This window comes from Acanthochromis polyacanthus, chromosome 10 (assembly GCF_021347895.1).
Source record: "Acanthochromis polyacanthus isolate Apoly-LR-REF ecotype Palm Island chromosome 10, KAUST_Apoly_ChrSc, whole genome shotgun sequence".
Classification (NCBI taxonomy): domain Eukaryota; kingdom Metazoa; phylum Chordata; class Actinopteri; family Pomacentridae; genus Acanthochromis; species Acanthochromis polyacanthus.
In genome coordinates, this window is record NC_067122.1 from 25,040,302 (window position 1) to 25,053,327 (window position 13,026).

The following is a 13,026-nucleotide window of genomic DNA, read 5'->3' on the forward strand; positions in this document are numbered from 1 at the left end:
GTGTTACTTTTTTCAGCTGTCCTGTCATTTGGATTTTAAAAACTTCTACTTCAGACTCTGTGTTAAAATGGTTAAACTGTTATCCCACTGCTTGGCCTGGTCCTAAGCAATAATTAATCCATATATGGACACTTACAGTCAGCGCCACGCCCGAAACACCTCCTCGCTGCTCGGGCTTGCTGCGGCCTGTGGTCGGCCTGCCCCTCTGCCAGGAAGTTCAGGAACTCGGTCACCGCCCCGGCCCCCCTCCGCCTCATCCATTGTTAGGCAATAGTCTGCTCCATCGAAACGGTCTGAACCGAAACTTTTTAGGTCAGTACGAGCTCAAGACTTCTTTTCACTGCCCTCTTATTTACTTTTTCGAAATACTTTCGAGTGGAAGTAACCTCGGAGTCGGACGTGAGGAGCACAGTTGAGTCTGCGAGGTGAGGAAGAGGGAGGAAAACTTTCCAGGCGAGGAATTCCGTAATTCACATTCCTCCATTTTGAACTTTTAAACTCCGTTTGTCTAGCGGATTGTTGTCGGTAAGTTTAAAAGGTGTCCTTATTACTTTCCAAACTGTACATTTTAAACCGTCTTTACATGAAGAAGTTACCCGGACAGCATATTATCACGACAGATGAGTATTTTTCCACAGCTTTAAAGCAGACTAGCTCAGTTACCGTTGTTGTTGTTTGTCGATTAGCATTAGCTTTAGCAAAATGCCGTGTTAGGATCACTGTACGTTATCTGGTAGCAGGTAACATACGTGCGTTAGGCGGAGTTGGCTCAAATGTTACCTGCGAAAAGTTACGACGAAAATACCTGTCGAAAATCGACTAACTTTACGCAAGCGTGTCTTTTATTTAAACTCCCACGTTTCCCTAAGCGTGTTAAACCGACACTTCGCTACAACAGGTGTAACTAGCTACTTAACGCTGGTGTTAGCATACGACATTCGCTAACCAGGTGTTTGACCCACCTTGCCGTCCCTTCTCTCTAAGTCAGTGTTATGGCTATGGATATACGTACTTTCTTTACTTATTAAATGGCGTAAATGCATGTTGTGGTTTCTCTTCAAATAACTTTCAGTTTCCCAGATTTTAGATAATTCTCGCTGGGACTCTACCTGCCACACCCATACAGTGGAAGTGTGCGCAGTTTCCTTTCCACTCCTACACTTACTTGGATAAATCATCAGACCCTTTTAAACGCAGCTTTTGTTCTGCTTTTTTTTTTTTCTTTTTTTTTTTTTTAGGTAGAACGTGGTTTCAGTGGAAACGGTCCATGTTGATATTTGTGTATTAGTACAAGCTACCTCCAGTGTTTGTGCAAAGAGCCCTTGATAACCGACTTTTTCAATTTTAATTTTTCAGTGCTTTTCACATCATGAACTATTCCGTTTGCTTGTATTGTATTCTGGCCTTTTTTTTAAAGCCTCCTGAAAATCTAGCCAAAGCTTTCTTCATGTGAAGATACTAAGTGGTCGGTGAGTAGTTGAGAAGTACCAGACATTGAAATGAGTTACACCTGTGCCAGACAATTTGCATCCATCTATTTTAGCAGGTATCTTTTGGTTTAGTCACAAAAGATATTTGTGGTTAGGATTCTTGAAGGCAAAGCAGAAAGTACATAATCCAACATTTAACAGGTCAGTATTACTTTAGAAAGTTCTCATTCACATGCTCTTTCATTGCTTTTAATATTTTTGCCTCTTTGTTGACAATCTAGGCTATGACATTGTTCTCATAACACAGCTGACCAACTTTTTGGTTGAAGCCCCCTGGCCCTCAGGGCTTACTTATTATCCCTGCCCCTCCATGTTTGATAGCTAATCAATTTAGTTGCAGTCAGTGAATGAAAAGAGAAATCGAAATTGGGCCACAGTGTAACTGTGCGCTGCCTTTGACAATCATGTTGTGAGGGATGAAGCATTGCTGGCTCTTACAGGGATCTTAATATTTAGAATTTTGCACAGAGTTTTCGGGACTTGTCTGAATATTGCGAAATAAACTTTTTTGTAATGGCAAAACAAAAGCTTATCCTCTTGAATATACAGCCACAATAATTTTATATGACAGTCGATATTCTTTGTTTTGAAAGAAGATGTTATGTTTGATATAGTCTTTATTTTGTTGCATTCGGAGAATTATTATTGTTTTTTTTAAGCCTGGTTTCCTGGTTCAGCTTTTTTACTTTGACATTGTTCATTATTTTTACTCCCAGATAACCAGACATCATGACAAGCATCAACACAGCTAACATCAACTTTAAATGGGACCCAAAGAGTCTAGAGATCCGTACTCTGGCAGTGGAGAGGCTACTGGAGCCCCTAGTCACCCAGGTAATGTAAACACGTGTATTTTTATGTGGTTGATAGGTCATAGGTAGAACGGGCGCACAGACTTTGTTACTAAAATGCCTCAAAATACAGTAACTTTAATGTTATGCTAAAGTGTAGCAACTATTAATAGTATTCAAAAAGTAGCTCCTCACTTGCTACATTTTCCCAAACAACAGAAGTTGCCATATTAAGGTAATTATATAAACAGAGATGTTTTCCTTCATTTTAACTATTTGAGCTAAAGCAGCTCTTTCATAGGGTTTGTGTGTGAAAAGGGCTATTGAAATATAGTCTTCCAAATACATTTAAGAGAGATTGTTAAGCAGCTGTTTCTGTTGATGAAACATTTTTTATCACTGCTGTAGGTCACTACTTTGGTAAACTCCAGCAACAAAGGTCCATCTAACAAGAAGAAGGGGCGCTCCAAGAAGGCTCATGTTTTGGCTGCGTCAGTGGAGACCGCAACGCAAAACTTCCTTGAGAAGGGAGAAAAAATTGCCAAGGAAAGTCAGTTCCTTAAGGATGAGCTGACTGCTGCTGTGGAGGATGTCCGCAAGCAAGGTATATTGGAAATACGTATTGCAACAGTGTGTGATCTCCAGCTTGTACAGAGTGCTTCTTAAGATAGGATGTCTGATAAATAAATCATAAGCTATGTACATATGAGCTGCCACAGTAGAGGACCTTGACATAAAAATATGCCTTGAGCCTGATAGATTTCTTTCAGCTATGGGGTTTTCAGGGAACCCATTAATAGACTTTTGATTTAAGCATGCAGACAGTTTACATTAATTTCAGGCTAGACACTGTCATTTGTTCACCTTCTGCCAAAATCCAATTTATGCACGTTTCCCCTTAGAAATCTGCATCATGGTCGTCTAGTGTAAAGTTGCTCAGGAGGTTTCTGTTTTTAGTCTTGATTTTTGTGTGGTACTCCATGCCCTGTTGCTGCCCTGTTGTGTGCTTCTGTGACAAAAAATAAGAAATGGTTAGTATAACAGAGAAAATGTCATCAACACAGTAGGATTTAACATGTTTGTGGCTGTGTGTGCGCTCATTCAATTAGTTTTTGTGCTGCGGTTGGTGTGACTTGTAGAGAGCCGTATTTAACTGCCATTAATGTAGAATTAAAGTATACCTGATACAGAACACATTATAGTTTTAAGTCTTGGCCAGAAAAGAGAAAAATACTCCTTAAGTTAGGGCTGCGCAGTAACTCAGAATTATTCTCTATCATCTAATTCAGTAAAATATGATTCAAACAGAATTGTTCTGTAATGAATTATTTCTAATTCATAAAGTAATGGATTAAATAGTTAAGATTTTTGTTTTATTTACTCATTGGAAGCGTTTCTGTCTCATGCTGATTCTGTAAGGATAATTTCAGATATATTTGCCCAATCCTATCTTTATCATTAGTCTCTGTGATATACAGTGATTCCATAATAGCCAACCTTTTATTATAAAAACCCGAGTTGTGTCACGTCTTTGATACACTCTTGTCAGAAACAGAAATATATGTCAGCTTGATGTGTCAGAGTTATGACCTGTTCTGGCTGCATGAGTCATAAAGAACAAGATGAATAATGCTAAATCGCTAGTTGCAAGAAACATACTCCCATTACGTCACTTTTCGCTCCATGAAAAGCACATCAAGATGGAGACCGTACCGAAGTAGATAGGACAAGATCTAGCAGTTGGTCCACCATGCTGTGCGTGTTGATTAAGCGCAGAGTCACTGATGTCATGCCACATTACACAAGTAGCTGACTTTTATTGGCTATCGCCCTCAGTGGGTTTTCAGCCAAGCTTAAAAAGAGCTTGAATCCTAGATTTTGACATTCAGATGATATATACATTGAGTTGGAACAGTATCATTCTGCAGTAATTTTAAATTTTCAAATGATTGCATGAGGAAAAAAAATTGGGTTCAATAAGTTTAGGCCTTCATCTTGGCCATGCCTGTGGTAAAAAATAAATTTAGGTCTGTAAACTGTATTAGGTGGAAGCCAAAATCGTTTGTCTTTATCATCACATGCCAGGAACCTTGTCTTGTTTATGGAAATGATTTAAAGATTGCTGTTATGGTAGTGGAAATTCATCTAGTATTCTATGTAAAAGATTATTTACTTTGCTGCTTAGTGGAGAACCTAATCATTGTGTGAAAAAAGTAACACACAAGCTAGCCACTGTTCCTGCTTTTTAATCAAAACACTTCCCTTTTTAGCTGTTGCCTCTGAGATCACAACTGGGTAGTGCAAGAAGCGATACAGGAAGCAAGTTTGCAGATGCCACCAATGATGTGAGATGTATTTAAATGGCTATATCCACCTGCCTGGTGGGAGTCCACCCACACACAGTCCATTTCCTATTCAATTTCATGACTCCCACAAGTCTCGAGACAGGAATCAACCATCAAACCACCCGCCAATGAAATTACCATTTGTCTTGCAGTAGCAGGCTTCATCATGTAACAACCATGTGAACAAGTCTAATTTACTTGTTTCTACTCCGTATATCTCTCTGTATTTTGACACACTCGCAGACCATCGAGACCAGGGAGCTATGACTCGAGGGTGGCTGTTATCACCTTTTGAAGTGACATCTGTGTCACTGTGTCTTTTTTTCCCCCCCAGATGCCCAGCGAGTTAGATGGCTCCTGCTCGAGCTCTGCTCTGAGTAGTTGGGAGGTGGAAAACATGTCTCTAGATAGCCTGTGCAGTGCTCAGTGCCCAGGAATGTTACTGTAGTCGTGGTAAGCTGTCACTGGGCTGGAATTCAGTGACTGTTGTTAGCTGGTGCCTAGGCCTGGCTGTCAGCTATGCCATGCTGCTCAGTGGAGCGTGCCTGGACTGATAATACGGCCATTGAGTAGGGTAACACCCCCCCACCACTCCTGGATTCAGAGAGCATTTTCCACCCAGCTGTGGCTTACCAGCTGTTTAAAATGGGAGAAAAAATTGACGCGATGATAAAGGATGACTGTGCTTACAATGCTTATTGAAGTGGCTAGTGGACGCAGTATTTTTTTCTTAACTTATTTTAATGCTCGTGTGTAGTTTTCTACACTTAATGATTTTGGAATATTTCATATATTCAGATATTATATTTTGGCATTGCTAATAAGTCAGTTGTCTCACACATCAGTGGATATTTCTTACGCTGTTTTTCTTTTCTCAGCCATTGCTGTCTGCTCTTGTCCTTGTTCACCCCATCTTGCCCTTCCCTCCCTGTCTGTGTCTTTATTGTCATGCTGTTTGGAAGGCTTATTGTGTGATATACATTTTAATCATTTCATCGTGCACTTGGTGGGCCGCAGGTGAGCATTAGATTGATGGAAGTTTATTAAAGGAGCACTGATCACTATCTGCCCTCTGAAAATGGCCTTATTGATTTTGTTCACGGGGGGAAGAACAGCCTGAGGGGTAGGACTGCGTTGGAGGTCTTTGTTGTCCATCATTTGTAAAAACTGCGTTAGCTCTTTGTCAAAACTGAAATCAGACAAATCGGTAACATTGCAGAGTCTGATTGGGAGTTACAGCACTTCTCTGAATTGGGAGGACATCTCCAAATGTGAATGTAAAAATTCACTTTCTTTCCTAGAATGGTAATATAGCAAATTATTGATTTGTTCATGAACAAAAAAGTGATTAACATTTTGGTATTAATGGTTTGAAGTAATTGCCCAGTAAATGTTTCCAACTTCATGTATTAATCTGAGAATTTAGTAGTTTTCAATGTACTTAACTTGGTTATCTTCACCTTGGTTCTGTTTTAGACCTGAGATGAACAGTTGGCCCGCTTGTTTGGTGGCTGAATAAAGATAATTGTCAATATTTATTAGTAGATTTAGCCATATTCAAATGTAAAAATGCCAAACTTGTTTCTTTTAATATAGTATTGACCTCATTCTAATTTCTAGACAAAATGATGAATAGAGAGAATAGAATTTAGCACTATTAAGACAATAAATGGCTCCAGCCTTAGTTACAAGCCTTAGTTATGAAAAAAATGTGTGGACAGATCTTTTTTAAATAATTTTAATAATTTTAATTAGATTGTAGCTAGAAAATTTCTAGCTCTTACTGTAATTGAAATAGTTAAAGTCGAAGAAGCAGCTTCTGCAACTGGAGTGTTTTTTTTAAAATAAAGATGAAGTATTTGATGATATGATTAAAATTGCTGCTGATGTGGTGTTGCTAAAGCCACAATCGCTTCTGTGTCACACCCAGTTTACAGCAGTGTGCGCTAGACTGAAAAGGCATACTGAGTTTTGAAGGGACGAAAACTCTTTCTACTAATGGTGCAACAGTGCACTATTGGTATGCACTTTGGTTTCTAGTGTCATGGTTTGGTACCGTGGACTCTGTTGGTTCTGGTGATACTGTAAACACACGTTGTCAGTTTACTATCCCCAAGGGGGGTCCATTGATGTTTTTTTTAATATTTCATTTCCTAACCCTCGTAGTGGGTATTTTTGTTACAACATGGACGTTTCTCAGTTCAGTTCAATATTAGGGCTGGACCCGAACTTCCCAAATATCCGAATATTCATTCGCTACGGCACTGTCCGGATATTAATTTTGGTATCCTGCTTCGTCCCACAGTCTAAAGACGTGTTTAATTAATAACTAAAGGTTTGAATGCGAGTGTAATTGTTAGTGTGTATGTGTAGGCCTGTGATAGACTGGTGACCTGTCCAGGGTGTCCCCTGACTTTGCCCTAAGTCATGGATAAACTCCAGCCCCCCTCGATGATATTGAGGATTGCGTGGTGTACAGAGGATGGATGGATGTTTTATATCATTTATGCAGCTTGGTTAAATATGTTTGTATAAATTCTATTCTGCACAAACAACATTGTGGTTATGGAACGCAGCCCGTTGGTAAAGTTTTAGGTGTTTTTTTAATAGTTTCTTCTTGTCAAGGCTGCAGCATGATCTCATTTTTGTAGCATTTGCAACAAAAATCTGTCAGATACACACAGAGTTGTTGAAGGTGCATCTGGGCATCTGGAATTTAGCAGTGCTGTGTGTGTGTGTGTGTGTGGGGGGGGTGTGGGGGTGTGGGGGTGTGTGTGGGGGTGTGTGGGGGTGTGGGGGTGTGTGGGTGGGTGTGGGTGTGGGGCTGGTGTGCCCAAGTATACATCGACGAAGTCACACAAAATTTTACTGTGGTAAATTTTACCCCTTATTCCACAGATCTACAGCTTGTTTCACCGTTTTCAAACTAGACAGTTTCTGCCCACACACCTGTCAGATTGCTCTGGCCGTTACTCAGTTGGGACTGGAAGCTACTGTGCCCAGCTTCCTTGTAGCATCTACCGATGCATGTGGAGCATTTAGAGAACATTGGTAAATTGTTGTCTAATGATAGCATGCATGTGAGGCGTTCAGGGGGCATCTCTAAATTATAGCTTCAGAAAACAACCTGGATTACACTCTATCCCTCTAAGCTGCACTAGTCTCTGTGCACATCGGACAAGCTGCACCACCTGCTGCTACCAATACCCACCCTGTGGTGAAAAACTGTGATATGATAAAATGACCAACATTATGCATTGCTTTTATTGCAAAGAAGAAACTTGGCCTGGAGTGTGCTGTGGCAGGTGTGTGGCTGAGTGAGCAGTGTGCCTCTCCTCCTCAGTGTGTCAGTGCCAGGCAGCGGCAAACCAAGCCAGTGAGGCATCAGAAATGGTAGAAAATGTAGCACGGCTTATCATATAGCCAAAGAAGAGCTACTTTTTACTAACTATATGTCCCAGATCATCCTTAGTAAAAAGAATAGGTTAACTATCACCTATAAATGGACACGGTTAACTGGGCCTTTATTCTTCCCTGCAATAATTTACATAATGTATTGAGACATTACTGTATGAGAATTTAGAAACCGGTAATGCTTCAAATGTATTATTTGATGCTAAAAGATATGGTTAAAGTTTTTGGTGGCATCTAAGTAAAAATGTTAGGGGCACCTGTGCAACAAACGTAAAAAGTTGGTCTGAAGTCCTACTGGTTGTTTGAGTGTAGCTCACAGATTGCGAGGGGCATTTAGGACTATTTCACCAGAAATTTGCCTGCCATTGTATCCACTGATGAATTGCCTCCTGATAAATACACAATCACTTTAAAATCGGATATATTGTCAGAGGTCAAAAGTATGTTTGCCAGGAAAGAAATTCCTCTTGAAGAAGACTGCTTTAGTGGCTAAACTAGTGGAACAGTGAATAACTATTCAACAGGCAAGAGCAAAAAGTTGCCGTTTTTATTAAGAAATGATGGATTCAACAAATATGAGAACACTTTAAAATTCATGCAAACTGATGATTTTAAAATATCCAATGGACAAATTATTCTCAAATTCAGCTACTGCCAAAGAGCCTGCCAGTGACTGTGGATGATTGGAGGAGCTGGAATACCTTGAAAATTAGACTAAAAGATGGTCTATAAATTACACTTATATAGTACTTTGTTTCAAAGCAGTCAACAAAGTGCTTTACAATGTTTTGCCTCCTTCATTCATTCACCCACACACACTTGTACAGAAATGGCAACAGAGCTGCCATGAACTGAAATTGAACGATCCACCAGATTGGGTGGGCTCATATCAGACAATAGAAAACCAAGGACAGTTGTTGTCAGACTGCTCCATTTTAAAGACAAGCAATTGATTTTATCCAAGGCACGATCTATCTTGAAAAATACAGCAATGAAGACCATTCTGAGCAACTATGCAAGGTAAGAACTGAACTGGTTTCACCCATCAAAGCTGAAACTGTTAGATGAAATGGTTGAGTGCAGTGATAAATCTCTCCCATTTTAAGTCACATCTAGTTTTCAGTTTAGCACAGTAAACACTGGTTAAGTCATGGCCGCACGAAGACTGCTATTTCTGAAAAAAGACAGTTTATAAGGTATTATTTACAGCCCACTCCATAGAAAGAAAAAAATCTATGATTTATAAGAATAAGCTGAACAATGTGGTTAGACAGTAAAAAAGAAAAAAGCACATTCCCCAGAAAAACGTTATGCTCTGGCTCTTTTGAAAACCTTAGCTGAAATTTTAAATAAGAGTCTAATGTTTTCTCCAAAAAAAAATTCTAATACATTTTTTTTTTAGATCCAGTCATTGTGGGTAAAGCTGATACAAAACCTGAATACGCTCTCTGAAAACTCTGCTGTGAATGATTCACTAAATGTCACACTGGTTAAAGAAATGTTTTCTTTTATATAAATGCCTCCAACAGAATTATTAGTATTTGCTTCGAAGAGGGAGCTGTATTAAGAGAGCTTGAGATTGCAGGAATTGTTGAACTGATGATCTTCAATTTTTTAGGATTTACGGACCTATGTGTGTTTATCTGTAATTTAAAACATTTAGAAAGAACCACAGAATGGCAGACTGATAAAACATGGTTTACCAGCATATTCTGCAGCAGAAGGCACAGCGGCAAAGTGTGGCTCATTCTGCTGACAATTATTCTGCAGCCAATTTATTTCATACTAAGGAATTAACTCGGGTCCTTTGTTGTTGTTTTTTACTGCTGTTTTTTTTTGTAATTTACTATAAATATGTTATTTGTCTAATGCTTGTAAGTTGTCAGCTGACATCTTTGAAAATGAGCAACACTATTTAATATGGGGTTTTGTTATTGAATAATTAACACAATTTCTTATGACTTAAGTTGTATAAGTTTGAAAATGCATCATTCCCTGTGGGTCCCCCTCTGAAAGCAAATGCATTAGATTTCTACTTTAACATGATTCTTTGTAGTTTGGATGTACTCTATAAATCCCCCAAAAGATCCATCAAATACAAGAAAAATGTTATTTTGTGCAGGTTACAGAGCATACAGATTCAGTTTTTGCGATGTCTGCCATTTCCAGTGTTTCAAAGACATCTTGTACTAAGTGAAATTATTATGTGTTTTTTCACCATTCATGGTTATGAAAGCGGGCTGCTCAGTGGAGTAGTGGTTAGCACTTTTGCCTTGCAGCAAGAAGATCCCTGGTTCGAATCCTGGGGTGGGCCTGGGATCTTTCTGCATGGAGTTTGCATGTTCTCCCTGAGCATGCGTGGGTTTTCTCTGGGTACTCCAGCTTCCTCCCACAGTCCAAAAACATGCTGAGGTTAATTGAGTACTCTAAATTGTCCGTAGGTGTGAATGCGAGTGTGATTGTTCGTCTGTGTATGTAGCCCTGTGACAGACTGGCGACCTGTCCTGGGTGTCCCCTGCCTTCACCCGAGTCAGCTGGGATAGGCTCCAGCACCCCCCGCGACCCTAATGAGGATAAAGCGGTGTATAGAGGATGGATGGATGGATGGTTATGAAAGCAGGAACCGCCATGAACTTTGTCTTACATTTTCAAGGACTTCAAATGCAACTGTTATGTTATCTCTGAGTCTGAACACAGTGCATGAAAGGCATGTGTATGACTCAGGTATGTAAAAGCTCAAGACTGTATCTCTACATCTACCTTAAGCTGTACACGAACTGGCACATAACTATCCTCCAGGAAAGCAGATAACTTTCAGAGATTTTGGCTCTAGTACTGCGGAGAAAAGGTGCCAACGTTTCACTTCAGATTTTGTGACTGCAGGGTGACACTCATTCACCCATTCTTCGCTCATCATTTTCTCTTTCTGTGCAGAGAGCCTGAAAGGGTTTTGCTGACTTGAAACTGTTGTTAGAGTTGAGCTGGCTGTAGCCTTAGCATCTAAAATGGATGAAATGAGATATTTGTGCAGCATTTGTTTTCATTGGAGTTTCTTCAGTCATGGAAACAAATCTAAGCTTGCATTCATGGTGCTATTGTTATTAACCATGATACTTACCCTCTTTGATGGACATGCTGCTCAGGTGGGAGTTACTGGTACTATAGAGTGTCAGATATTTGTGTATGGCATTCCTGGACTTAAAAATCCTTCTCCTGGCAGTTATTAAACCCCCAAGTGACTTATTTCTGTCCATCAAAATTACATATGTGGAAATATTTCAACTCTACACCTTTTTCTGCTCCAGTATGCACAGACCTATGAATATGAAATCACGCTTTGGAGCGTTTCTTCCTCTCTGACCACTCCTTGAAGATTTCCAGTAGCATTGATGCATCAGGTTGACATCATTGTTTTTCAGAGTGCAGCTGTCAGAAGAAACATGCCCGCATTGATAAAAGGAATTGATAAACTTGGAGGCAGACAATTCTGATTGATCTGACAATTTGGAACTGGTGCTCATTTCCCAACCCTAGTTCCTGATGAGTTTGGGCATCAGGCTGTTTGAGCTGTCACACATGCATTCACCTCTTGTTCAGTCAGTTGGGGAACTTATTGACTGCCTGTGGCCAGAAAATACTTGGAAAACATTCTCGATGTCTAAGCCAAGAAGTTACTTCACTTTGTATCTAAATACAGCTTGCTCGTTATCTTGGAGTGAGAGAGGACACTGACACTTTGACTTTGAAAAGAAGCACTCCACAGCACTCTGTTCTTTCTCTGAGCCACTCGCATATACAGTTAATATGATGTGTCAGTTTTTCCTTTTTAAAAGCACCAACTAGTATCTAAACTGTGAGTGTCATGGTGGCTGGAGGTAGGCTTTGCTGCTTTAATAGTATTAAGGAATACTGTAGTATTTTGAGAGCCTGATTTTTTCCCCCCACTTTTTTAAGAGATTAAGACTTTTGTATTAGGAGCTTCAGTATTAACATTCTGTATTGCAGAGGCCAGGGATGCAAGGGCAGCTTTATCAACAAATAAAACTGGCAATGGGCTTGGGAATTTGTTGGCTTCAGAGCTCATAATAGAGGTCAACCACCCAACACAAGCAACAATAGCTCAAGAAGCTTTTGGCTAAAGCAGGTAGCACATCAGACCGTTACTGCACAGGGCACAAAGTGACCTGCACATACCTCTGAACAGCACTTCAAAGGTAGCGCCTGAATAAATATACAGCACAGTGGGGAACACAGTTACCCCGCAGTGCACTCAACTAAAGAAAGCTGGTGTAAATATGCTCGTTTCTTTGGTTAAGAATGTAAAAACAAGCCAAACTGGCTGATCAGGTCAACTAGACATATGTTAAACCAGTAGATGATAGTTTTTTCTTGTGAGCTAAGTTTTAATTCAGCACAATTATTCAACCTTGTTTGTTTTTTTATACCTATTTTTGAATGACGTTAAAGTTTTGTCTGGTCGTTTTTTACGATTAACAGCAGTTAACTTTCTGCATAGTACTGCAACTCAGTGTAGAAATATTTGATTCCAGTAAACCCAAATAATTGATATTAGATGTCACTGTAAATTACTACCATGTCACAGTTATGTGTGTATTTTTATTTCTCTATGTTTACAATGACCGTCATATGCCATACGTTATATACCACAGCATAGACTCTGTTCAAGTCTATCTAGATAATCCCAGCATGAATTGGGCATGCAGGGAGGAAGTACAGCCTCTGTCATTACGTCATATCATTTTAATAAGCAGCTTTGCACAAAGAATAGTGGCACCTTCTACATACACAGATTGTCATTGAAGAAGTATTTAGCAAGATGGTACCAGCTAAGTATGAACTGCTAAATTAGTTTTCACATGCCTCCTTACTACAGCATACCTCACAGGGGTGAGAAATGTCATGCTGCTTGTCATCTCTTACTGTGTTTTTGTTTTTATGCTTAGGAATGTAGACAAGATCATGTCT

The 13,026-nt window shown here is 39.7% G+C and overlaps 1 protein-coding gene across 2 annotated transcripts in view; it reads left to right on the top strand.

The window, feature by feature from the left end:
- Positions 1-234: 234 nt before the first annotated feature.
- ctnna1 (catenin (cadherin-associated protein), alpha 1) overlaps positions 235-13,026 on the top strand; it is an 84,234-nt gene continuing 71,442 nt past the window's right edge. Inside the window, exons 1-3 of one of the 2 annotated variants that reach the window (XM_022205942.2) lie at positions 235-525; positions 2,207-2,324; positions 2,690-2,885. In XM_022205942.2, coding sequence (XP_022061634.1) covers positions 2,220-2,324; positions 2,690-2,885 — 301 coding nt within the window. In that variant the 5' untranslated portion in view covers positions 235-525; positions 2,207-2,219. The remainder of the gene's footprint in view (positions 526-2,206; positions 2,325-2,689; positions 2,886-13,026) is intronic. The other variant, XM_022205943.2, reaches the window with a different exon arrangement.